The following is a 25,430-nucleotide window of genomic DNA, read 5'->3' on the forward strand; positions in this document are numbered from 1 at the left end:
AATATTAAACAAATATTATTTTTTGTGTGAAAATTATAGCCTACTAACTATAGCCCACTTTCAATAACCTCATGGCCCAACCAGTAATATGTAAGTTCCATTGATCCAAGCCCGAACACAATCGATGTATTGATCTTTGAAATAAACATGCTCTGAAAATGCACACCCTGATCCAGCAAAGGTTGAGAACCACTGAACTAGCCGATCTACAGGCTCGCGATGCATACAACCTAAGGCGTACAAAGTACCCTTACTTCATTATCCCCACCAAAATCAGTAAAGAAGTTGGACGAAGTGCTTTTAAACATAAAGCCACAGCCGATTGGAACAATCTTCCCAGTTCCCTTAGATCTATTAACTCCTTTAATATCTTTAAAGCATCTATCCTCACTCATCTTCAAATAACCTGCTTCTAAACGCTTCTGATTGTTTTCGGTCTTCTATAATCTTGTGAATTATAAAGGGAAATTAAGGAATATACTGCAATTTAATTTCCAAGATGCATGTGCATGTTTGTATTCTGTGTATTCGCATGGGCATGTCAATGCATGTTACCGCATGTGCATGTATGTAATTAAGTAGTTGCTACTCTTGTTTTTTCTCATTTAGCTTTACATGGGTACATCATTAATGCATGAAGTCTGTTATTTTGTGGGTGTTCAGGTGGGGTGGGAGTGGCCAGTTTCAGGAGAGCTTTTGCTTTGGTTTTGTTTTTGTCTTGTTTATGTATGCATGGATGTATTTGTTGTATTGTTTTGACTATTGTACTTTCAGAATTTTTGTGATAAGGACCCTCTCGAAAACTAGATGACACATCTCAAGGGGTTATCCTTTCAATAAAAAGGTACGATATTGTGAGCTTGCAGATCAAGAATCAAGCATCAAGAAGAGTTTTCTTTGCCTTTTACTTATACAAGTACAGGCAGAAAAATGTCAACAGGACCTGTTCCACAGAACTGTATTAGGTAATAGTAATACAAATTAAGAATAAGGATGAAAAATACTGGATGCAATAGAAATGAAAGTTAGGGTCTTGGCTTAGACAGGTACAATAGCTTATCAAGTCGGCTAGTTTCTCTAGTTTCACGCTACACTGTTGTACATCCAAGTATATATGAGGTATAAAACTGAGCTTTGGTAGCGGTATGACACAGACACACACACTTGTAGATCGGCTAGTTTCACTCAACACCGTTATATGACAAAGTATACGAGTTATAAAACTGAGTTTTAGTAACAGGGAGTGGCATGCACGCACACGCACTCTCACGCGCACGCACACGCACGCGCACACACGATCAGATTCCTCAGCAACATTTCTCAGCTGCATCAAGATTCATCCATGTGACGTTAAAGGAGATCCAGTGAAAGACCTATTGTTACCGTCTGTTTGGAAACACTTTGTCAATATTATGGAAATGTATTCGAAAGCTAATTAATTCTAACCTATTCCGTTTTTTTTTTCTCCTTCTCTTTTTGTTTTTGTCTTGTTGAAACAGTAGGAGGTGGAATGGTTTCTTTTGTCGTTTGTTCCGTTGGCCTTTGGGTTTAATTGTTGCATTGTTGGCGCTGGAGGTCGCCCCCCGCCCCCCCCCCCCCACCCCCCCGGATTCAGTGTCACACGCGTTAGCGCTGGTGTAAAGTAATTAAGTACGTTTACTCAGGTACTGTACTTAATTTTGCGGTACGTTTTCTTGAGTATGCCAATTTTTCAATACTTTACACTTCTACTCCACTACATCTCAGAGGAAAATACTGTACTAGTTGCTAGTTACTTTGTAGATTTTCATTATTATTACAAAACATACATTAACAACTTTTTAAAGCCCTGTTTTAAACTTATCTAACTTATCTTGTCTATTCAAAAATAGCCGATAGATCTGCTGCTTCAAAAGATTTTGATACATTTAGAAAACTTGTGAAATGGAACATTCTGTATAATGACTTTACTTTTGATGATTTAATATATTTTTATGCAAATACATGTTGTTACTTTTAGTCAGTGGTGGAAAGTGTACTCGCATGTTTTACTTAAGTAAAAGTATCAATACTGCAATGTAGAAATACTCTGTTACAAGTAAAAGTACAAAAGTATTGGTATCAAAATGTACTTAAGTACCAAAAGCACAAAGTACTCATTATGCAGAATGTCCCATTTCACAAGTTTTCAAATGTATAAAATGAATAAAAAATTGTTTGAAAATAGCAGATCTACAAGCTCACAATGCGTTGCGACGCAACGCATTGTGAGCTTGTAGATCTGCTATTTTCAAATGGCCGAAATGTATATAGGGCTGAAGTGGTTAATGTATGTTTTGTAATAATAATCTAAATCTACAAAGTAACTAAAGTTGTCAAATAATTGTAGTGGAGTAAAAGTACAATATTTGCCTCTGAGATGTAGTGGAGTAGAAGCAAAAATACTGAAAATTGGAAATACTCCACTAAAGTAACAATACCTCAAAATTGTACTTAAGTACAGTACTTGAGTAAATGCACTTAGTTACTTTACACCACTGCTTTTACTTAAGTGAAAACCTGGGTACGTCCTCCAGCGTTGGGGACGGATGGGTTGTCACACGTTAGCTGAGGATCAGGTTCCACGGCTGTGAACAGCTAGTTTGATTTACTGTTCCACACCAAGGTCGTCCGGGTTACACAAGCCAACACATAGCGCTGCTGCCTTGAACTTACACATGCATGTATGCACACGCACACCCACGCACGCACGCACACACACACACACACACACACACATTGTTATGCATACAGTGCAGGCATTCATTTAAATTATGTTAACATAATACAGTATACGACACAGTAACGACCACACATGTGTACCCACAGACATACATTATATACTATTATGTATACGGTATACATACACCCCCACACACACACACACACACACACAGGCACTCACACACTGCCTCCAGTGTTACTCACACACACAGACACACACACACATACTGACCAATCACTGAGCTGTATTAGGTTATGGTCACTCTCCGGACCCAATCACTGAGCTTTGTGATGGTACGGTCACTCCACTGACCATTCAGCGAGCTGTATCAGGATACGGTCACTCGACCAATCACTGAGCTTTTGTCATGGCCTGGTGGTCCCTCTTTTGACCAATCACAGACCTCTATCAGGGCATGGTCACACGTGCGTCAGAACAGAAGCGTTGTCAGCCAACGCATGCCGAGGCGTCAAACCCGTGTCAGTGTTTCATGTTGTCTTGTTGGGTTGGTTGAAGGGCAGTGTGCCGGTTTCCTGGTATGCAGTTTGTTTGACTTACGCAGGAGTCAAGTGGTTTGGCTCACTCAATGAAAACTTAAAATAAAACTAAAAAAAAAGCCTGCCAAACGAGGTCAGCCAGGGAGCCGATTTCCTATTGGTTGACGCCGCCCGGTCAAAGTTCACCAACGTTGAACACTTGTGTTGTGTCAAAAGGCCAGCGTGATATAACTATGAGAGTGACGACACTATAGCATAGACTCCCATTGTAAAGAATGGAACGCGGATATGCTCTGTCTATCTCAATGAGGAATAGTTCCAATGTTTGGAACTAAACAGCCCATAGCGGCCCGCTTTGCGGCGAGATCAAAGCGTGACACGACTCTCTCTTATACGGCTCTGACTTGACGTTCTGAAAGCGTCGCGTTAAAAGGCTACAACTCCGCCCCCCTTGCGCCCATATATGGGACAATGACACTTCATTATGTGACCTCTGACCTCACACCATGTGGTCACTCCCCTAACGCAGTGGTTCTCAGACGTTTACATTTGAAAAGGGACCCCCAGTTTGTTATGCACAAAAGCCACGGGACCCCCCATATAACTCTGAGAGTGTACAAAATGGAACCAAATGGACCCGTCAAGGGTCCATTTGGTTCCATTTAGTACACTCTCAGAGTTACAGACCTGTAAGGGTCCTAACCAATCACTGAGCTATCAGACAACCTCAGAGGTTAAAGGGGGAGGAGTTCCATACTTGTGTCACAACACCTGTTTTGTGTGTGTGTGTGTGTGTGTGCGTGTGTGTGTGTGTGTGTGTGCGTGTGTGTCTGTGTTTGTGTGTGTGTGTGTGTGTGTGTGTGTGTGTGTGCGTGCGTGCGTGCGCGTTTGTACTTCTTGCTTTGTGAGAAACATGTCGGGACAAGGATAAAAAGATGAGGAAATGTACGTAAAGTGCAAAATTTGCCGGTCATGACTTTCCTTGAGATTGTTTTTTAGGCCCTAAACTATCTCTCAAGGAAAGTCTTTCTAAACCTTGAGGGTTTAAAAAGACTCAGGCTCAGGCTCAATGGTTAAAATTACAGTTTGCGGTTGAGGTTAGAGCAAAGGTTAAGGTCAGGTAGTGATGAGTAATGTTTGGGTTGGAATTACAGTTAGGTTGAGGTTAGGCTAAAGTTTAACCACTTCAACACTATACACAGTTAGGTTGAGGTTAGGGTAAAGTTTAACCACTTAAAACACTATAAACACTTAGTTGACCGGAGTACCCCAGGACTCTGTACTAGGCCCCCCTCCTGTTTTCACCGTCTTAAATATCTTAAAAATAGCCAACTTGTCGTGAGCTTGTAGCTCACGACATGAGCTTGTAGGTCGGCTACTTTCGACACCATAAGCCACAATGGGGACGCTAGGGTTGAAGTGGTTAACGTTTAGGTTAGGGTAAAGTCTAAATTTAGGTTAAGGTTAAGTTTTAAAGTTTAGGTTGAGGGTAAAGGTCCATATAAACACCAGGAGCGTTTATTTTGTTGCGATTAATTCGCATTAATTTAAACTGCCGTTTGTGTTATGAGCTCATGCACACTGAGCGTGATTCATAACGAGGTGATGATGCAACGTAAATATATTTAGAAAAATAAGGTAGAATTTTTCAGCCAGAATAAAAGTTTGATGTGAAATAAATCACATTTTTGCCCTTTTCTTCGCATCGCTCCTGGTGTGTAATAACTTTTAAGTTTAACGCTTGCGTTAAAGGGTAAAAGTTTAAAGTTATGCATGTAAGTGGTTAAGACTAGGGCAGCGGTTTGGGAAATGAATGTAGTCGAAAGAAATCAGTCAAAGGTCTTCACAAGTTTTTCAATTCAAGAATGTGTGTGAATACATGGGTCCACAATATGCAAGCATTTTCACTGGTCTGCATGCGAGAGGATTTGTGTGTGTGTGTGTGTGTGTGTGCATGTGTCTGTGTGTGTAGGTGGCTTACAGAATGTGAGAAATGTTGAGGAGCGCAATCAAAATGTTCTCTATAAAGAGACCGGGGGGTGGGTGTGTGTGTGTGTGTGTGTGTGTGTGTGTGTGTGTGTGTGTGTGTGTGTGTGTGTGTGTGTGTGTGTGTGTGTGATTGGGTGTGTGGGGGGGGGGGTGAAAACTGTAGCCAGTCGCTGGGAATGAAGTAGAGTTGTGAACGAGTGAAAGAAAAGGGAGTGATGGAGTGGCGGAGAAGGAGTGAACAGAGTCGCCATTCATTCGCGCAGCCTTTCAAACAACCCCTGAGTTTCCATGGAAACCCCTTTATGCGTGTTCCCTAATTACCCTAACCCCTTACACTCTCTTTCTCTCTCTCTCTCTTTCTCCCACACACACACACACAGGATCACACACACACACACACACAAACCCCCCCCCCGCCCCCCCCGCGATCCTCCACAAACTAGCATGGACCGCCATCCCTTGCAGCCAGTGAGCACGCACATGCATACCAACACCTAGACGCTTCATAGAGTCACATGCTGTCGCCGTGGATTTAAGAACCACTTTTTACACTCCGTACTACCACCACGTAGCTGTGCTGCAAAGAACTGATCTACAAGGCGGGTTGTGAGCTTACAGATCAATGTTTCTACTCCGTAGTACGATGGTGAAAACCTGCCATAAAGAACAGATCTACAAGCGAAGGAAGGGTGGCGATACGCCACTCTCTAGATGGTGTATGAACTGATTTGTAGTAGTGGTGGAGTAGGCCTGTCACGATTATTACATCATCGTCTAATCAGAATTATTTGAGATATTCGTCATAATCTACAAGCTTATACAATACAACGCGTCAAGTGACCAGAGAGCAGCCTGGGGTGAAACTCCAGCACTCTTCACAGCGGATTTTCCAAACACATCCACAAGACACGACTCTCTTAATCCCAGTGTTGAAAGTGGAGTGACCGACCGACCAACCGCGCCCACCTGGGAGACCATTTGTGTCGCATTTTTTCGTACTATAGTGACGACTGGCGAGGCGTAGGTTTGGCCATCCTGTTAAATTAAGTAGAGTTGCAACTATCAATTATTTTCTTCCGCAATTATTCTATATATTACTCTTTCAATTAATCAAATAATGGAGAAGCATTTTTTTTTTTGTATAAACAAATTGACACCAAAAAAAATCCAATTGATATATCTTGCTATAATTCCCCAAACCTGTCCTCACCACCTCCGATACCAAAACCTGTCCCCAGAATCTCTCTGTTCTGCCCAGTTCTCCTCAGTGGCTGAAGCATTTGATCTGCATTTGCACACGGGCATTGACCATTAGCATGTGCCCAAAATGACGATGCCCGTTTTTCACTTTCCCAAAATGTAAGCTGTTTATTAGCGTTTTTATGTAAACACCAGAGATTCGGAATTCGGGCTATGGGAGCTATCTTCGCCATGGTTACAACCGTCGCCATGGTTATAACCCCACCAAGCTATGGGATGAATGATCAAGCTGCCAGACAGACAAACAGCGCACGGGCACTGTTTGACAGAGAACGCTGCAAAACTTTCATTTACGGCCCGCGTCCACACACACTGCCTTTCATGAGTGAGGGAGGGTGCGCTTTGGATATCATTTTCATGTCACAAGCACACGCAATGTTTTAATCCATGTTGTGTTATTAGCACACATACTGTAGCTCAAACAACTTAAACATCAACTTCCCATGGCTGTGGGAGCGACGGGTCCGTGTGTGCGTGTGCGACGCAGCGACGTGTCACGGGCGTGCGTGCAGTGGTGGAAAAAGTACTCAAATTCTTTACTTAAGTAAAAGTACCAATACTGCAATATAGAAATACTCTGTTACGAGTAAAAGTCCAGAATAAAAAAAATTACTTGAGTAAAAGTACAAAAGTATTGGCATCAAAATGTACTTAAAGTACCAAAAGTAAAAGTACTAAATATTTGAAAATAGCCGATCTACAAGCTCACAACGCGTCGCGATGCGACGCGTTGTGAGCTTGTAGATCTGCTATTTTCAAATAGCCTATGTATAAAATAGGGCTAAAGTGGTTAATGTACGTTTCATTATATCATAATTTATATCTGAAAAGTAACTAGTAACTAAAGTTTTCAAATAATTGTAGCGGAGTAAAAGTACAATATTTGCCTCTGAGATGTAGTGGAGTAGAAGTAAAAGTATTGGAAATTGGAAATACTCAAGTAAAGTACAAATACCTCAAAATTGTACTTAAGTAAATGTACTTAGTTACTTTCCACCACTGCGTGCATGCATGCATGCGCGACCACGGACCGGGTAATGCAGCATTTGATGGAGGTCGATCTGCCTAACAAAAATAATAATTCACCTGAATGGTGCTAATAGTTGCTACTGCTACTTTGTTTATGGCTGTTCAGCAATACAAATGCAATGCATGTACAACACATGTAGTGCATAACCCAAAGTCTGCAAATACTTTGTGTGTGCATATCCCCGGACGGGTATGGACTAGTTTTTATAATCGACTAAATCAAATCGGTATGATGACCTACCACCTTTTTATACTTTGTCGTACATCATCAGTAATGCACAAATCTTTTCCGGAAATATCCAATCTACAAGCTCACAACGTGTCGCAGCGCCATAACAGAAAATACACTAGTATAGAGCCCTGAGGGACTCCTCGCAACCATATAGGGTTTAAGTGGTTAAGTAGGGGGGGAGTGACCAGCGGTCAGGGGGGCGGAGCTTCAGACTGAGCGTGGGCAGTAGTGTACTGTATACTCACGGCGGGGATGAGCAGCTTCTTGACCTCTGCGGTGGCGCGCTGCAGTTTGACCTGGGCGCGGTTATGTGTGTCCTCCACCGTGATGAGAACATGGAGGTCCTCACTGAGGTGCTCCCAGTTAGGCTTCCCTCTGTTCAGCTCCTCCTGAAGCACACACACACACACACACACACACACACACAGGTTTGGATAAATACACTTGTGAGCTACAGCAAAATGTTAGGAGGACAGCATCGAAAATAGGTGAAAATAGCAGATCTACAATACTTGTGAGGGCTTCGCTTCGAGTGCCCTCAGTCAACTTCAAATTAGCATAAAATGCTAATAGGCTTAAAATGGGTTGAGGACATTTAAAGATGCAGAAAGCATGGTCTCTGGGACAGAGGGGATTTCATAGCTGTCCCAGACTTTTCCGGGGGGGGGGGGGGGGGGGAGAGAGAGAGGAAGAGAGAGAGGAAGAGAGAGAGAGAGAGAGAGAGAGAGAGAGAGAGAGAGAGAGAGAGAGAGAGAGAGAGACACACACACACGGTTCAAGGTTGTGTAGTGTGTAACTCCAGAGGCATACATACACGCGTTGATCAAGTTCTTATATTTGATAACATCCATGATGGTGCTCTTGCTCTACTGCACAATGTGACCCGTTGTTCTACTTTGTTGCATTTTAATGTTGTTTTTTATATCCTGGCCTCTTTCTGACGGGCCTCCTGTTGCTCTCTGTGGAACATTACGAAAAAACATGCTTTCTCTCATCTGTTCACCTCTCTTTATCTGTCTACCTCTCTATATCTGTCTACCTCTCTGTCTTTCCATCTCTTTCTCTCTCTCAGTCTCTATCTCTCTCTCTCTCTATCTCTCTCTCTCTCTCAGAGTGGTTGTGGAAACAATCAGTGGTGGAAGAAGTACTCACATTTTGTACTTACTAAAAGTAGCAATACCACAATGTAGAAATACTTTGTTACAAGTAAAAGTACCAGTATTAAAAATGTACTTGCGTAAAAGTACAAAAGTATTGGCTTCAAAGTACTAAAAGCAAAAGTACTCATTATGCACAATGTGCCATTTCACAAGTTATCATATGTATGAAATGATTTAAATATAGCTCACAATGTGTTGCTTACGACACATTGTGAGCTTGTAGATCGGCTATTTTCAGGTCTGAAGTGGTTAAAGTATGTTTTTGTTATAATAATCAAAATCTACAAAGTAACTAGTAACTAAAGTTGTCAAATAATTGTAGTGGAGTAAAAGTACAATATTTTCCTCTGAGATGTAGTGGAGTAGAAGTAAAAGTATTGAAAATGGGAAATACTCCAGTAAAGTAAAAAATACCTCAACATTTTACAGTACTTGAGTACATGTACTTTCCACCACTGGAAACAAAGTCTTCTGAGGTCATGATAAGTAGATGATGAGAAGGGAGGGTTTTTTGGTTCATCCACTTAAACCCTACATACTTGGATGATCGGGGTCTCCCAGGGTCTCCTCCAGGGGCTCTATACTAGGTCTGCTCCTTTTATCCCCCTCAACACCACATCTCTTTGCTGAAAATAGCCAATCTACAAGCTCAGAATAGCCTGTATCTATCTACAAGACAACGTGTTGTTGTGACGTGATGCGAGATTGTAGATCTGCTATTTTCGGGGCGAATGTTCACCCCCCCCCCAGAATAGAGACGCTGGAACGAAATTAACAGCAGTGACTGTTTCTTTCTCTGCTTTGCCTTCCCCTCTCTCTCTCTCTCTCCCCCTCTCTCTCTCCGTCTGTCTTTCTCATCCTCCCCGTTCCTCTCTACAGCATTGCGTCTCAAAGTGGGGTCCGGGGACCCCCAGGGGTCCTTGGGGGGGGTACCAGGGGGTCCCCAGCAAAATCAGCTAATAAAGCATCACAATAATTTGAACCCCTTTATCCATATTTTGTACTTTGGCTATTCAAAAATAGCAGATATACAAGCTCATAGCGCGGCACTCGGTGCCGCACTATGAGCTTGTAGATCTGCTATTTTTGAAAAATCTCGAAAAAATTGTGCAAATCTTTAAATATTTTTGTTTTTAAAGGCGAAACCTTTTAACACAAATCTTTGCTTCTGGGGGTTCCTGGCACAACGTATTTTCAGACGGGGGTCCGCGGGCCACGTACATATCAATTTGGGGGTCCTTGACATGACAAAGGTTTGAGAAGCACTGCTCTACAGGGTGTGTGCATGCGTGTGCGGTCAGAGAATGTTCCGGAGAGGAGGAGGAGGAAAGAATGCTGGACGCTCTCCACTCAGTCCTGACTCTGTCCAAAAGCCCCCAAACACCGAGGGGAGAGACCGGGGCGGACGAGGCCAACACGCTCAGCGGTGGAAAAAGTATTCACATTACTTACTAAAGTAAAAGTATCAATACTGCCCTGTAGAAATACTCTGGTACAAGTAAAAGTAGGGAATTCAAACGTATTGGTATCAAAATGTTGGTATTCAAATGTATAAAACGTATACAAATATAAGTGGTCACTATGTTTTGTAGGCTAATACAAATCAAAATCTACAAAGTAACAAGTAACTAAAGTTTTCAAATAATTGTAGTGGAGTAAAAAGTAAAATATTTACTTTATTTGTTTATTTAGACAGGACAGAGCATATTAATTAACGTCACATGAACGTAAATACACCGGAAAATATTTGTCTCTGAGATGTAGTGGAGTAGAAGTAAAAGTACTGAAAACTGGAAATACTCCAGCAAAGTAAAAGTACCTCAAAACTGTACTTAAGTACAGTACTTGAGTAAATGTACAGTTACTTTACAGCACTGAAAATGCTAACGGCAACCAGGAAAAACGAAGCCCTGAAAACTCACAGGGAGGGAGAGAGGGAGAGAGGGAGGGAGGAGGGAGAGACAGAGATAGAAAGACAAGGGGAGGGGGGGGGGGGGTGAAGAAGAGACAGTGCAGAGAGGAAGAAAGAGAGAGAGGATAAAGACAAAGATAAGGGAAGGGTGGACGTGGGAATAAAGCTGCAACTATCTTCTTAGCGACTGTTCTGTCAATTACTTTTTCCAACTCATTAATTGAGAGGTGTGTCAATCGACAAATCAACATGAAAGGATTCTATTTATTTATTTATTTTTATAATTGGCCAACTCGACTAGTCTGATTAACCAATTAAACTTTATGAATATTTTATCATTTGTCCTACAAACGTGTCACACAAAAATAGTGAAAATAGCAGATTTGTGCCTCGTTAGTTTGAAGATCTGCTATTTTTTTATTTTAGAAAACATGTGTTTTTATCAAGATCGATTATTTTCTATAATTAATTCAATCAATTAGTTCAATTAACCCCTAAAACACATGATACTATAGCGTACCGGCTAGAGCAGCATCCTTAATTGTGACTGCAAGGTTGCCGGTTCGATTCCTGCCCAGAGCCCCTTCTGTACCATGCCGTCAACATTCACACACACATGCAAAGGAAAGCGACCTCTAAATAACCCATTAAAACCGGGAAAGCATCTGTGTCATTTTTAGATTTTTTGCGTTGGCTGTTCAAAAATAGCAGATATACAAGCTCACAGCGTGTCACTGTGTGCCGCGCTGCGAGCTTGTATATCTGCTATGTGAACGTGAACACAGCTTCTAAACCACTCTTTAGCCCCATGGTCACTGAACTAAATATTGGACCCCATCGCCACAAGCCACACAATCTTCCCAACATTCTGACACTTAAAATAGCTCTTTTCAGAGAGACACGTTTTTTTCTGGGGGAGGTTTTTCCTGTCCCAGCAACACTCTCTTGCGAGATCTAGCGACAGTAAACATAGGACGTTCGCGTAAATAGCAGATCGTCCACAACACACACTGCTCTTGGCGCGACACCATGGCACATAAGTTAGGCTTAAAAACTGGGATGAATAGCATGTTCACACGCGTTAACGTCCTCCCAGTCAAACTCATTAAGATGACTTCCTTACTCATGTGGATTACATTCCTTTATGTGGACTAGGGCTGGTGAATTAATATTAGAATATCGAATATTCCTCGAATATGGGGGAAATATGTATATTCGAATATAAAAAATAATAATATATTTATATACATATTTTTTATGTTTATTTGACAGGGACAATACAAAAAACAAGTTATAAAAACAAACAAAATATATGTTTTATTGGATCCGAGCACTCGAAACATTGTTTTTTGTATTGTTTAAAAAAATAAAATAATAATAATAATAATAATAATATTCGAATATCTGCCAATTTTTAAGACCAATATTCGAATATCATTTCTGAGGAAAGTTGACAGCCCTAATGTGGACCAGTACCTTCCCTTATGTCACACACACACACATTAGACTCTTATCACTTCACCAATGAACAGTGAAAGACTGCGTTCATCTGATATGCCCCAGAAAACATGCAACAAACTCCAGACAATACAAGTGATTGTGATTCTCCTCACTGTCAGGTGAACAGAAATGGCTGGTGACTCCGTTTGTATCGGAGGAGACACACGGTTGTCTAGACCAGGGGTCTTCAACAGGGGGTACGGGACCCCTAGGGGGTCCTCAGAGTTACTACAGGGGGTCCGCCAAATCTTTGTGTGATATGTTTATTTTTTTTACCGTACCTTACTTTTTACGTTACCTTGAACCCTATAGCATCCTTTTTCTGAGGAGAACTTTAGCCAAAAAAGTAGCAGATCTACAAGCTCACAACGCCTCGCGCTGCGAGGCGTTGTGAGCTTGTAGATCTGCTACTTTTGGCAAAGAGGTTTAGGTGTAGAGGGAAAAAAGAGCAGACCAAGTAAAAAAAAAAAGTTCTGAAACACAATTTTATACAATATAGAGGGGGTCCCTGCTTCATCTCTCTCTCAGCTAGGGGGTCCTTGGCCTGAAAACATTGAAGACCCCTGGTCTAGACCCTCCCATGTGACCCACTGTAGGGGTCAGCAGACATGTGTGTGTGTGTGTGTGTGTGTGGGGGGGGGGGGGGGGGGATATTGACATAACGACTAAATTAGGAACAAAGGTAAGAAAGGTAAAAATCCAAATGGATCCGTGTAGGAGTGATGGTGTGTTCAGTGTAGGAGTGATGGTGTGTTCAGTGTAGGAGTGATGGTGTGTTCAGTGTAGGAGTGATGGTGTGTTCAGTGTAGGAGTGATGGTGTGTTCAGTGTAGGAGTGATGGTGTGTTCAGAGTAGGAGTGATGATATGGTGTGTTTCAGTACCTTCTTCTTGTCTCTCATGGAGCCCTTCCCTCGCACCATAATCTTGCACCCGGTCTCTGCCTCCAGTTGTTTGGCGGTCAGGCCGCGCGGGCCCAAGATCCTCCCCACAAAGTTGAACTGCAAGGCAGACACACAAACAGCCACGATCAGGCAAGACAACGGACAGAGAGACAGATACAGATTATTCAATCGATTACACATCGGGTACCAAAAACGGTCCGGACCGTTTTTGAGAATCCAAACGAGGAGTGCCCAAAACGGTCCGGACCGTTTTGGGCACTCCTCGTTTGGATTCTCAAAAACGGTCCGGACCGTTTTTGACCCAATTTTATTTTTATACGTTGGGCGCCACGTGGGGCGCTCTAACGAAACTTTGGGATCATCCAAGGAGTTTCTGAGAAGGAGAGGCCGGATGTGGATCCATGTCAAAAAATCTTTCCGGTCGGCCTTTCCAATGTTATCTCCTTGACTAAAAGCTTAATATCTCCATTTCTTTTTAACGTGGTGGAATAGAGCCGTTTTCGATCGGCGATCACTCTGCAATGGAGGATCGCGTTAGAAATATTATTGTTCCAGGCGTTAGTCGGGACCCTCCGCCGTCTCGCACGCACGCTTCGTTTACATGCACTTCCGCTTCTACAGCACGAAACGTATCAACGTAAGTGGATGGGAGAATAGCCGGCACTGAACGTATAATATTTGAATAAATCTCTGGCACCCAATGTGTTAATTGGATAATCTGTCCGTCTGTTTGTTTTATTATTTTATTTTTACACATGAACAAATCTATTAACCACTTAAACGTAATTTTATACTTTGTCACACGACAATATCATGAAAACACAATGGAAATAGCGGATCTACAAGCTCAGCCCGCAGGGGGCCAGAATCCTCCCCAAGGAAGTTGAACTGTAACAAATCAGGACAAGACAACATCAGTCAGAGAGACAGACAGACGGACTGCCTTTCAGAATAATATGTGAGGAACTGTTCCGTGGTGTGAATGCGTCACTAGAAATGTATGTGATGTCGCCGAGGTGTGTGTGTGTGTGTGTGCGTGTGCGTGTGTGTGTGTGTGCGGACGGAGACAGGAATAGCTCATTATTGCGTGTGTCGGAATGGCAGGACAGCCATGTTCCCTTAACCTTATCTGTCACTAACACTGTGTGATTAAGTAGGCAGCTGCCCCTCTGTGTGTGTGTGTGTGTGTCTGTGTGTGTCTGTGTGTGTCTGTGTGTCTGTGTGTGTGTGTGTGTGTGTGTGTGTGTGTGTGTGTGTGTGTGTGTGTGTGTGTTTGTTTGCGTGGACAGAAATGCGTGATGCGCACCACGCCTGCGCGTGCGGAGCATTTGTCTTGATCTGTTCCGTCTCTCCCCCCACTTTATACTTCTTCTTCTTAACCACTTAAAGGGCAAGACCACTGTGGTAGAGGTGTGGGTCGTGTAGTCACCTTGTCATGATGTAACTCCAAATGTGAACAAGAAATCTAAAATAATTGCTCCATTGATTAGAAATTGATAATTCAAAATATACTCCTCATTGACTTACATTGTACGATGAAACTAAACGAACACAAACAAAGTTGATTCAGACAATATAGAACATCACCAAACCCAGTACCGTTTTTTTTTAAATAAAAATGTCATTGTTGATTTTACAATTTAAAAAAAACATTTTTATTTAGAAAACTAACTTTTTTGTGATGTTCTATATTGTCTAAATCAACTTTGTTTGTCATTGTTTATGTGTTAAAAGAGTGACTTTGAGAGCTGTTTCAGCGTACAATTTAAGTCAATGTGTTATCAATTCCTAATCAAGGATTTCTTGTCCACCTTTGGAGTTACATCATGGCAAGGTAACTACACAACCCAAACCTCTACCAAAGTGGTCTTGGCCTTTAAGCCATAAATACTAAATCATACAACAAATAGATGTTTTACTGTGTAAATCTCTTTCTCTGTCACCCTCCATCTTGTCTCTCTCAACCTCTTCCCTCATGACCCCTGCACCTATTTTTCTAGCTCATTTTTTTTGCCCTCTCTCAACTCCACCCCCCTTCAGCCGCTCTGTCTCTCTATCATTCCCTCTCTCTCTCTCTCTCTCTCTCATTCCCTCTCTCCCTGTCCGGTTGTGTTCCGCTGAAGTCACCCTACGTGTCTGGGTATGTTTTGGTAACCTAATCCCCACTGCTGGGCATTCCTCTCATTCTAAAAAGACAGCGCCGGACTTCAGGCACGTGCAGCGCACACACACACACTGGCACACATACCTGCACCAGAACAAAACGCACACAAAAACACACACATACTGCACACGAACAAACAAACACTCTGACAAGACAGAGTATCTGCTTCTCTATATTTAACCCTGATCTCAACTGTTCCACCGCGCTCTCTGTGTGTGTGTGTGCGTGTGTGTGTGTGTGTGTGTGCGTGTGCGTGTGCGTGTGCGTGTGCGTGTGCGTGTGTGTGTGTGTGTGTGTAGAACGAGGATAGCCTGTCACTGGACGCATCTATCGAGTGATAAGGAGTGTGTGTGTGTGTGTGTGTGCGTGTGCGTGTGTGTGCTTGTCCATTCATGAGGATCAACGCATCTTAACCACATGAATGAGCCCGAGCCTCTCTATTCTGAGGCAAACATTCGGGGCAACGCGACACGCTGTGGGCTTGTAAATCAGCTATTTTCGGCGAAGAGATTTGGTTTAAAGGGGGGAAAAAAGGAGCGGGACCACGTGTAGGGCCCTGTGGGACCCCAGTCAACTAAGCGTACAAAGGTTTAAGTGGTTATATAGATAGATCTACAAAGCTTCAGATAGTTGAAGTCTGAGCTGGTGTTCAGTGTGGGGGCCTGGTTGGGGGTAAACTCAAGTTTACACACTAATTCACTGTTCAAATGAAGTTTATATTCAGTTTACACACTTTTTCTGTGATTAAATAAGAGTTTATATTCAGTTTAGATCTTTTTTCACTGTTAAAATGAAGTTTAGATTCGGTTTAGACACCTTTACGCTGTTAAAATAAAGTCTAGATTCAGTTTATAGTATACACCTTTTCAGTGATTAAATAAGAGTTTATATTCAATTTAGACACTTTTTCGCTGATGAAACAAAGAGGAAGTAAAATGGTGATTAAATAGTTTTTCATCAAAAAGTGGTTGGTTGTTTATATTCTTGTGATCGTGGGCCGACACGTCTTTTCATTGTTTAACTACATGTTAGCTTTGCAACGATAAGCCGGTGTGAGTGAAAAGACAATCGTATCCTTTCGGGAGAAGGTCAAAAGTCAAGAGGTCCGTCGGCCGGTCGGACGGTCCACTCACGTCGGGGTATTCTTTGACGGGCACGTAGAGCTTCTCCTGCAGCTGAGCCACCGGACCAATCGGCTCGGGGAGATCCTCGCAGTCCCGCCCGTTGGGCACGCCCCCGTTCATTGTGTCGTTGTACATGTCCTTCCTCACTCGTCCGATCTCTGAGAGAGAGACAGAGAGAGAGAGAGAGAGAGAGAGAGAGAGAGAGAGAGAGAGAGAGAGAGAGAGAGAGAGAGAGAGAGAGAGAGAAAAAAAAGAGAGGGGGGGTAGAGGGAGAGGGGGGTGTTAGACAGGGTTGAATTGAGGTGACTTAACTAACGGGTGGAGGAAATGCATGGTTGCTCACACACTTTAAAATCCCAAGTGTTAACTTTAACTCCGGGGGGGTGTTACAAATCGAAACAAATGGACACTTATGGTTCCATTTGTAACACCCCCCCGGAGTTAAATCAACACCGAAGAGTTTGGTTTAGACCATTTGGTTTAGAGTTCTGACACTCTCAGAGTTAAATTAACACTTTAACTCAACGCTTGTCTTTTAGATGAGAGAGCAACCTTCTGACATGATGGCCCAAGCAGCCATGATGACTCATCATCATTACAACTGGTGAAACTGGAGCCTCATGACAGACAGACAGACAGACGGAAAGGCTGAAGGACACACACACACACGCACGCACGCACGCACGCACGCACGCAGAATCTAGCCAAGCAGCTGACAATAAGGCCTCATGTTTATACTGGCAATCTGTGTCTCTATCTGTCTTCTCCAATCAGTGGTGGAACAAAACTACAAGCTCACAAGCTAAACTACAACTACACATTGTGAGCTTAAGTAGACAAATTCTTTGTATATTACTTTTTGGTGTTTTAAGTAGATCTTCATGCCAATACTTTTATACTTTTACTCAAGTAATTGAATACAGGACTTTTACTAGTAACAGAGTATTCTATATTGTGGTATTGCCACTTTTACTTAAGTAAAAAATAAATGGCGTCTTCTTCCACCACTGTCTCTAATACGTTCCCACACAGTGGGACTCTTCTGGGCTTCAGTAAATCTCAGTGAATTACGTGAGGTTAGCGTGAGTCACCTGCTCTAAGTAACGTGTGTGTGAGAGGACCGTCTGGGGTTAAGGACAGGGAGAAGGACAGTTATTAACACACACACATACACACACACACACACACACACACACACACACACACACACACACAGTGGGAAGTCACCAGTGTTGCCATGTCTGCTTGTTATAAGCGACTTTGGGCCTGTTTTTCTGTTTGCAGGTTGTGTTTTTTTGGGGGCTTGTTTCTAAAGTGTAAAGTTGCTTAGTAGGGCTTGTTCCCCCCCCCCCCTCCCATCTAAAAATATTTTGTGCCAGGAACCCCGGTACCAGATTTGTGTTGTTAAAATCCTTTATTTTTCAAGATTTGTTTGAAAATAGCGGATCTACAAGCTCACAACGCGTGGCATCACAATGCATTGTGAACTTGTAGATCAGCTATGTTCAAATAGCCGATGTAATTAAGTGTGCTCATGTGGTCGCTTGTTTTGGGCTCGATTCCATAGACCTGGTTGCTGATTTCTCTCGCAGAATCTGGCAACACTGGTTAAGGACAGAGAGAAGGACAGTTATTAAAACACACACATACACACACACACACACACACACACACACACACACACAGGGAAGTCACTGAACCGCGGCCATGCACAAACTAATCATTTCTCAAAGTGTCCTCGTGACTTTGATCATATTAGACTGTCTGAATGTGAATCTGACCACCGGTTCAACGCAGGGAATTAACAATTACAAACCACACCTGTTGCACAGTTTAAATCAAAACCTGTGATTTTGGCGATTTCTTCGTTTTCAAGGTCTTTTCTTGTCATTAATCACAATTAAGGTTTGGAATTTTGTCAAAAGCACAAATTGTGTGTGTGTGTGTGTGTGTGTGTGTGTGTGTGTGTGTGTGTGTGTGTGTGTGTGTGTGTGTGTGTGTGTGTGTGCGCTTCACCCAGTGTCACAGACTGAGTGATCGGTAGAGCTAGGCCGATATCGGTCATTATCTGGCTTAATCGTCAATTATGCAGCTTAAGTGTCCCAATTATCAATAACTTCCAACCTGACTATCCTTAAAAACAGCAGATCTACAAGCTTGTAACTGAAGATTTTTTAATTTTTGAAAAAACTTTGTTTTCCCAACATGGATTCAGCACTTTTTGACAAAATATTAAATATGGCTCTAACCATCGTAATCGGTGGACAAAGTAACTCTCCAAAATCGGGATCGGCGTCGGAACCTCCCCAAAATAATTGGGTAACGGTCCGGCTCTAGCGATAACCTTCAATGAGTGAGAGCTGCTCTTCCCTGTTTGTTTATGGGCCAACTCAGATGACCAATGCTACCCTATGATGCATTTGTAATGGCATGCTAGAGAGCTCCATAATAAGTGGCTACTGCACACACACACACACACACCCAGGCCTCCTCGAGCGCTTCAACACACACACACACACACACACACACAGGCGCGCGTGCGCACACAGAATGAGTGCCTCGAGTCACAAATATCATCTGACCTCAGCAGGCTAACAGGCATGTCTCCCTGCCCTGTGAGTGATAAGTCACAGCCATAATAACTATAGTAGCTCTCTATAATTACAGCCACAGCTACAATGACAGCTATGATCCCCTAATAACCCACTCTGACCCGCTGCCGCAAAGGTGACTATTAAGCGCACACACACACACACACACACACACACACACACACACACACACACACACACACACACACACACACACACACACACACACACACACACACACACACACACACACACACACACACACACACACACACACACACACACACACACACACACACACACACACACAGTATAATGTCATACTTCCATGGCAAGAGGCCCAGAGGCGATTATTATTATACAGTGGCACACAAACACACACAAACACGGCAGTGAGACTTTAAAAGTCACACTGTCAACGGAAACGAGGGAGTAGGTCACGCAGCACGCTGGCGGAAAAGGAGAAGTGAGAGCGGGTTGAGAGGAGAGAATGGGAGCAGGAGGAGAGGAGAAAAGGAGAAGTGTCTCACTTCTCCTTTTCCTCTCCTCCTTCCCTCCATTCTCCTCTCTGTTGAGAGGAGAATGAGAGAAGGAGACGCAGTTAACCCATTAAATCCGGGAATGACATCTGTGTCATTTTAGATTTATTTGGCTATTCAAAAAAAATTGCAGATCTACAAGCTCGCTATGAGCTTGTAGATCTGCTATTTTTGGAGAAAGAAAATCGTGAAAATGTGTGCAAATCTTTGAATATATATATATATATATATATTTTTTAAACTCAGTGGTCCTTGATATGAACAAGTTTAAGAACCACTGATATTATAGCAACGTACGTTTTTCTTTTCTAAAAAAAAACTGTTAGCATTTAGAAGACATTTGTAGAATTCCCAGCAGCAAAAATTTGAGTACAAATGTTCGCTTAAAAATATATATATATATATATATTCAAATATTTGCTAAATATTTTGGGGGAAAAAACTGCAGATCTACAAGCTCGCAGATCTGCTTTTTCAGAATAGCCCACAATGAATGACACAGCTATGCGTTCCCTGGGTTGAATGGGATAAGAGAACACAGTGCTGTGTTACTGGCCTTATCTCAACACACTTCAAACTGTCACCATGTGTTTATATATAGACCCGGACACACTGTTTCCCTACATGCCACAAACAGGAACATCCATGACCAGTGTGAGATATGATGTGTGTGATACATATTATAGCAGTGATTCTCCGCCAGTGGTGGAAAAAGTACTCACATTTATTACTTAAGTAAAAAGAATCAATACTGCAATGTAGAAATACTCTGTTACAAGTAAAAGTCCGGAATTAAAAATGTACTCGAGTAAAACTTCAAAAAGGTATTGGTATCAAAATGTACTTAAAAGTACCAAAGTAAAAGAACTCATTATGCAGAATGTCCCTTTTCACAAGTTCAATATGTATACAAATCTTTTGAAAATAGCAGATCTACAAGTTCACAACGTGTCGCGTTGTGAGCTTGTAGATCTGCTATTTTCAAATAGCCAAAGAATATATAAGGCTAAAATGGTTAATGCATATTTTGTAATAAGAATCTAAATCTACAAAGTAACTAAAGTTTTCAAATAATTGTGTTGGGAGTAAAAGTACAATATTTGCCTCTGAGATGTAGTGGAGTAGAAGTTAAAGCACAGAAAATTTGAAATACTCCAGTAGAGTAAAAATGCCTCAAAATTGTACTTAAGTACAGTACTTGAGTCCACAACTGTTCTCCGCAAACATTTTCATGTCAAGAAACCCCCCAAAATTCTGTGGATCATCCTCCTTACAGCATTTATCCCAGGGGGGGGGGGGACCCCCATAATTAAGGATTTGGCAAAGGTTGTCAAGATTCTTTCAAAAATAGCCAATCTATAGCTCACAACAACGCCTTACCATGAGCTCGTAGATTTGGCTATTTTACAAGAAAATAGGGCGTAAGTGTTTTAAACCGTTACTCATTTTGCTGGGGATTCTCTGGAACCCCCTCAGGGACCCCTTGGGAGGTCCCGCCCCGGACCCCCTCTGAGAGCCAGTTACAGTAGAGAGACACAACGATCACTACTAGAAAACATGGCCTTCATTCTTTAGACGTCATGTAATGTATGTATGTATGTATGTATGTATGTATGTATGTATGTATGTATGTATGTATGTATGTATGTGTGTGTGTGTGTGTGTGTGTGAGAGAGAGCTGTGAGAGAGACAGTTGAGTTCCACATGAAGTGAACCAGGAGCAGTGTTGCCATGTCTGTTTATTATCAGCGACTTTGGGCTTGTTTAGTAAAGTTGCTTGTAAACATTGGGTAGTTGTTGCGTTTTTTGGGGGCTTGTGTAGTTGTTGCTTATTTGGGCTTCTTTATCCTGACGTTGTTTTAACCAGTGACCAGTGATTGTCATGTTAAGGACCCCCAGATTAATATATTATTACATCTGATAATATTTGGTGTCAGGAACTCCCTGTACCAGATTTGTGTTGTTAAAATGTTTTTTTCAATATTTGTTTTGAAGATATTCTACAATATATCTACAAGCTCACAACGCTGTGCATCGCCACGCGTTCTGAGCTTGTAGATCGGCTATGTTCAAATAGCCGATGCATAAAGTGCTCATATAATATAATAATAGTTACTTCTTTTGGTGCTTGTTTTCATAGACCTGGTTGCTTATTTCTCGCACAAAATCTGGCAACACTGAGTAGTGGTGGGGTTTGCTCTGTGTGTCAGACTGCAGGGGGGGGAGGGGGGAGGGGGGGCACAATGTCCCGGAACAACCCTGCATTCAGCAGCAGCTTTGGGGGCTTTTTTTTGTCCGGGCGACGGGCGTTCACATGGGACGCCTGGGACGGGTCCATTCGGAAATGACTCATCCATCTTTTTTTCTTCTTTTATAAAAGAGAACCGACACCTGTCTGTCTTCACCCAAACATCTTTGATGATGATAGTGTCTACAAGTTGGAAGAAACTAATGAATGGGCTGTATTATAGGTCTGTGGTTGACCAAATGTATCGCATTTTTACACCTGGAGCACCTATATGTTGTTATACCTTTCAAGCCGAGGACACCTCTGTGTCACATTAGCCGTTGCTACATACAGTATTATTTAGCATCATCATTTAAAAAAAATATGAAAATGTGATATTTTTCAGAAAACTTTTTTTTATCAGAATCGGCCTCGGTTCTAAATGGGATAAAACACTATCACATTATAGGCTCTACCTGATCATTTGAGAATTATTTCACATCATTTTGATTTGTTGATGTGTTTTGTTTTGTAGTTATGGGTTACCCGGGGTAACTTACCCCTCCCCCTCCCCCTCCCCACCCCCCCCACCCAGACTGTTTCTCAATGTCGGGTCCGGGGACTACTTAGGTTATTGGTTCTCAAAGTGGGGTCCGGGGACCCCAGGGGTCCTTGGGGGGGGGTACCAGGGGGTCCCAAGCAAAATGTGTTAATATAGCATCACAATCATTTTAACCACTTTATACTTTGGCTATTCAAAAATAGCAGATATACAAGCTCATAGCGCAGCACCGAGTGCTGCACTATGAGCTTGTAGATCTGCTATTTAAAAAAAATCCCAGGCACAAAATATTTTTTTAGATGGGGGTCCGCAGCCAAATACATGTCAGTTTGTGGTTTGAGAACCACTGACTTAGGGGTCCAAAAAAATGGACACTCCACAGGTCTGCAACTCTGAGAGTGTACAAATGGAAGCAAATGGACCCTAAACTCTCAGAGTTACAATATATGACACTGCGGATTCTACAGCGTAGAATAGACTGTGGTCCCTAGAGATAAAAACATTTGATCAAACTGGGGGGGGGGGGGGGGGTCCATGTAGTGTAAATGTAAAAGGTAGAGAATGACTGACTTCACATATAGATGTTGATGCTGATAAGCAACAACAACAGAAGGAGGGTGTATACTATAGGGAGGGTTGGGGCGGCTGACTGACTGTAATCAAAAAAGCGTTCCAAATCAAATATTTTCACATTGACATGTTGTCGTGCCTGTCCGGGGATGGGCCCACACACACTCTGCATAAGCCACAGCATTAGGTCACCATGGGAAAGGCTAACAACTGACTATTTGTTCCCCCACATCCAGCACCAACTGCCCCTCTGTGTCTGTCTCTCTGTGTGTGTGTGTGTGTGTGTGTGTGTGTGTGTGTGTGTGTGTGTGTGTGTGTGTGTGTGTGTGTGTGTGTGTGTGTGTGTGTGTGTGTGTGTGTGTGTGTGTGTGTGTGTGTGTGTGTGTGTGTGTGTGTGTGTGTGTGTGTGTGTGTGTGTGTGTGTGTGTGTGTGTGTGTGTGCGCGTGTGCGTGTGCGTGTGTCAAGGCGGTGGCATCATTCACGTTATTCCACATATCATTTCAGTAGAGTTTTAAGTGGCAAGCCTATGTATAACATTTAGGCATGTGATATATATTCAAATTTAGGTGACAAAAAAGTGACCTACAAATCACTTTTAATGTGATATTACACTATGATCATCATCATCATGTCTCTCTGGTCCACCTACTGGTTCTCGAAGTGAGGTCAGGGGACCCCCAAGGGTCCTTGGGCTGGGGGGGTACCAGGGGGTCCCCAGCAAAATTATTTATTATAGCGTCACAATCATTTGAACCACTTTAACCATATTTTCTACTTTGGCTATTCAAAAATAGCAGATATACAAGCTCATAGCGCGGCACTCTGTGCCACGCTATGAGCTTGTATATCTGCTATTTGCTTGTATATCTGCTATTTTTGAAAAATCTCTGGCACAAAAAATATTTTTGAGATGGGCTTGTTCGCAGCCAAATACATATCATTTTGGGCGTCCTTGACATGAAAAAGTTTGAGAACCACTGGTCTAGCCTAGAAGGAATAAGAACTTATATATTGCACACACTGACACACACAAAAAATAAGTTGAAGTGACTCCATCATCTCCATCCTTACCTTCATCCAGAAGCCTCTCCAGATGGGAGAAGATCCCACTGAAGTTGGGCAGAGAGCTCATGACCTTCCTGTCGTTCATCAGCTGCATCAGGTAGTCCGGGCTGGACTTGGGTCTCTCCTTGACCTCTGTCTCCCCCACCATGATGGCTCTGGAGCACCACAGGCTGGAATGGTGGTTAATGGTGTGGTTGTGTGGGGAAAGTCTGGATGATGTTGTTGTTGATGGGACCAACCAGCAGCAGCAGCAAGCAGCAGATCCGCAGTGATTTCGGCCTGGATGGATCAGATGGGATCCTGTGGATCAGTGTGATCCACTATGCAGCCAGGCTGTCTAGAAGAACTGGATTGGATCCTCTAAATCAAAGTGATCCACTGTGAGTGTGAAGCCAGGCGGTCTAGACTAGAAGTGGATGGATCCTGTAGAAAGATCCGAGTGATCCACTGTGAAACCAGGCGGTCTAGAAGTGGATTAGATCCGGTAGATCTAGTGCAGTGATCCACTATGAAGCCAGTCCGGTGCAGTTTGGGTGAAACGTTAGACCTCCTGATAGATGATAGATGTTGAACTGAAGGCTGAACAGTTCAAAAAGCCTCTCCCCTGAAAATACCTCATATGTTCCCCTCCCTCCCGGAGCGAGAGCTCTCTCTCTCTCTTTCACACACACACACACACACACTCAAACACACACTCAAACACACACACCCTCTCTGGATACTGTGTATCCAACTCCCTTCAAAAAGTTACAAAGTTTCCAGTGTGTATCGGTTCCTCCTCTGTGTGATAGAGTTGTTGTTTCTTGTTCTCCACGCGGTGAGTAAAGCAGAGACACAACCTGTTGGTTCAATAACTTCAACTAAAAGTGTCTTCTCTCTCTCTAGTGTTACTGCTCTCTCTCTCTCTCTCTCTCTCTCTCTCTCTCTCTCTCTCTATCATATGATCAGTGGAGCTGCTGCACGGGGCGCAGAGGGAGCGCGCTGCGCGGTCACGCGGACATGAGAGAGCTAGAGAGAGAGAGAGAGAGAGAGAGAGAGAGAGAGAGAGAGAGAGAGAAAGGGGAGGAGGCTGTTCCCCTCTGTGTGCTTCCAACCCAACCCCCACCCACCACCCCAATCCCAATGTCTCTCTACCTCTCTCTCTGTCTCTCGCCCCCCCCCCCCCCTCTCTCTCTCTCTGTCTCTCAATTCAATTCAACAGGCTTTATTGTCATCATGACATTTTACAAGTGTTGTGCTGCCAAAGTACAATTACAATTATGACATAAACAACAAACAACATAACAATTAACAACATTAACAATTAAACAACAATTAAACAATTAAATGACATAAATAAAGGAGATGGTGCATGAGTAAAAC

At 42.7% G+C, this 25,430-nt stretch overlaps 1 protein-coding gene across 2 annotated transcripts in view; it reads right to left on the reverse strand.

Moving 5' to 3' along the window:
• The window catches only part of qki2 (QKI, KH domain containing, RNA binding 2), a 35,163-nt gene extending 10,179 nt beyond the window's left edge, over positions 1–24,984 (reverse strand). For both annotated transcript variants that reach the window (XR_013934903.1, XM_080456117.1), the window contains exons 1-4: positions 24,075–24,984; positions 16,523–16,671; positions 13,205–13,321; positions 7,996–8,139 (exon numbers count right to left, since the gene is read on the reverse strand). Coding sequence is in view for 1 of the 2 variants with exons in the window: in XM_080456117.1 (XP_080312243.1) it covers positions 7,996–8,139; positions 13,205–13,321; positions 16,523–16,671; positions 24,075–24,216 (552 nt within the window). In the remaining variant the exon portion in view is untranslated. The remainder of the gene's footprint in view (positions 1–7,995; positions 8,140–13,204; positions 13,322–16,522; positions 16,672–24,074) is intronic.
• Positions 24,985–25,430: the final 446 nt, after the last annotated feature.

The sequence above is a fragment of the Gymnoscopelus braueri genome, assembly GCF_963280865.1.
Source record: "Gymnoscopelus braueri genome assembly, chromosome: 17".
In the NCBI taxonomy this organism is placed as follows: Eukaryota; Metazoa; Chordata; class Actinopteri; order Myctophiformes; family Myctophidae; genus Gymnoscopelus; species Gymnoscopelus braueri.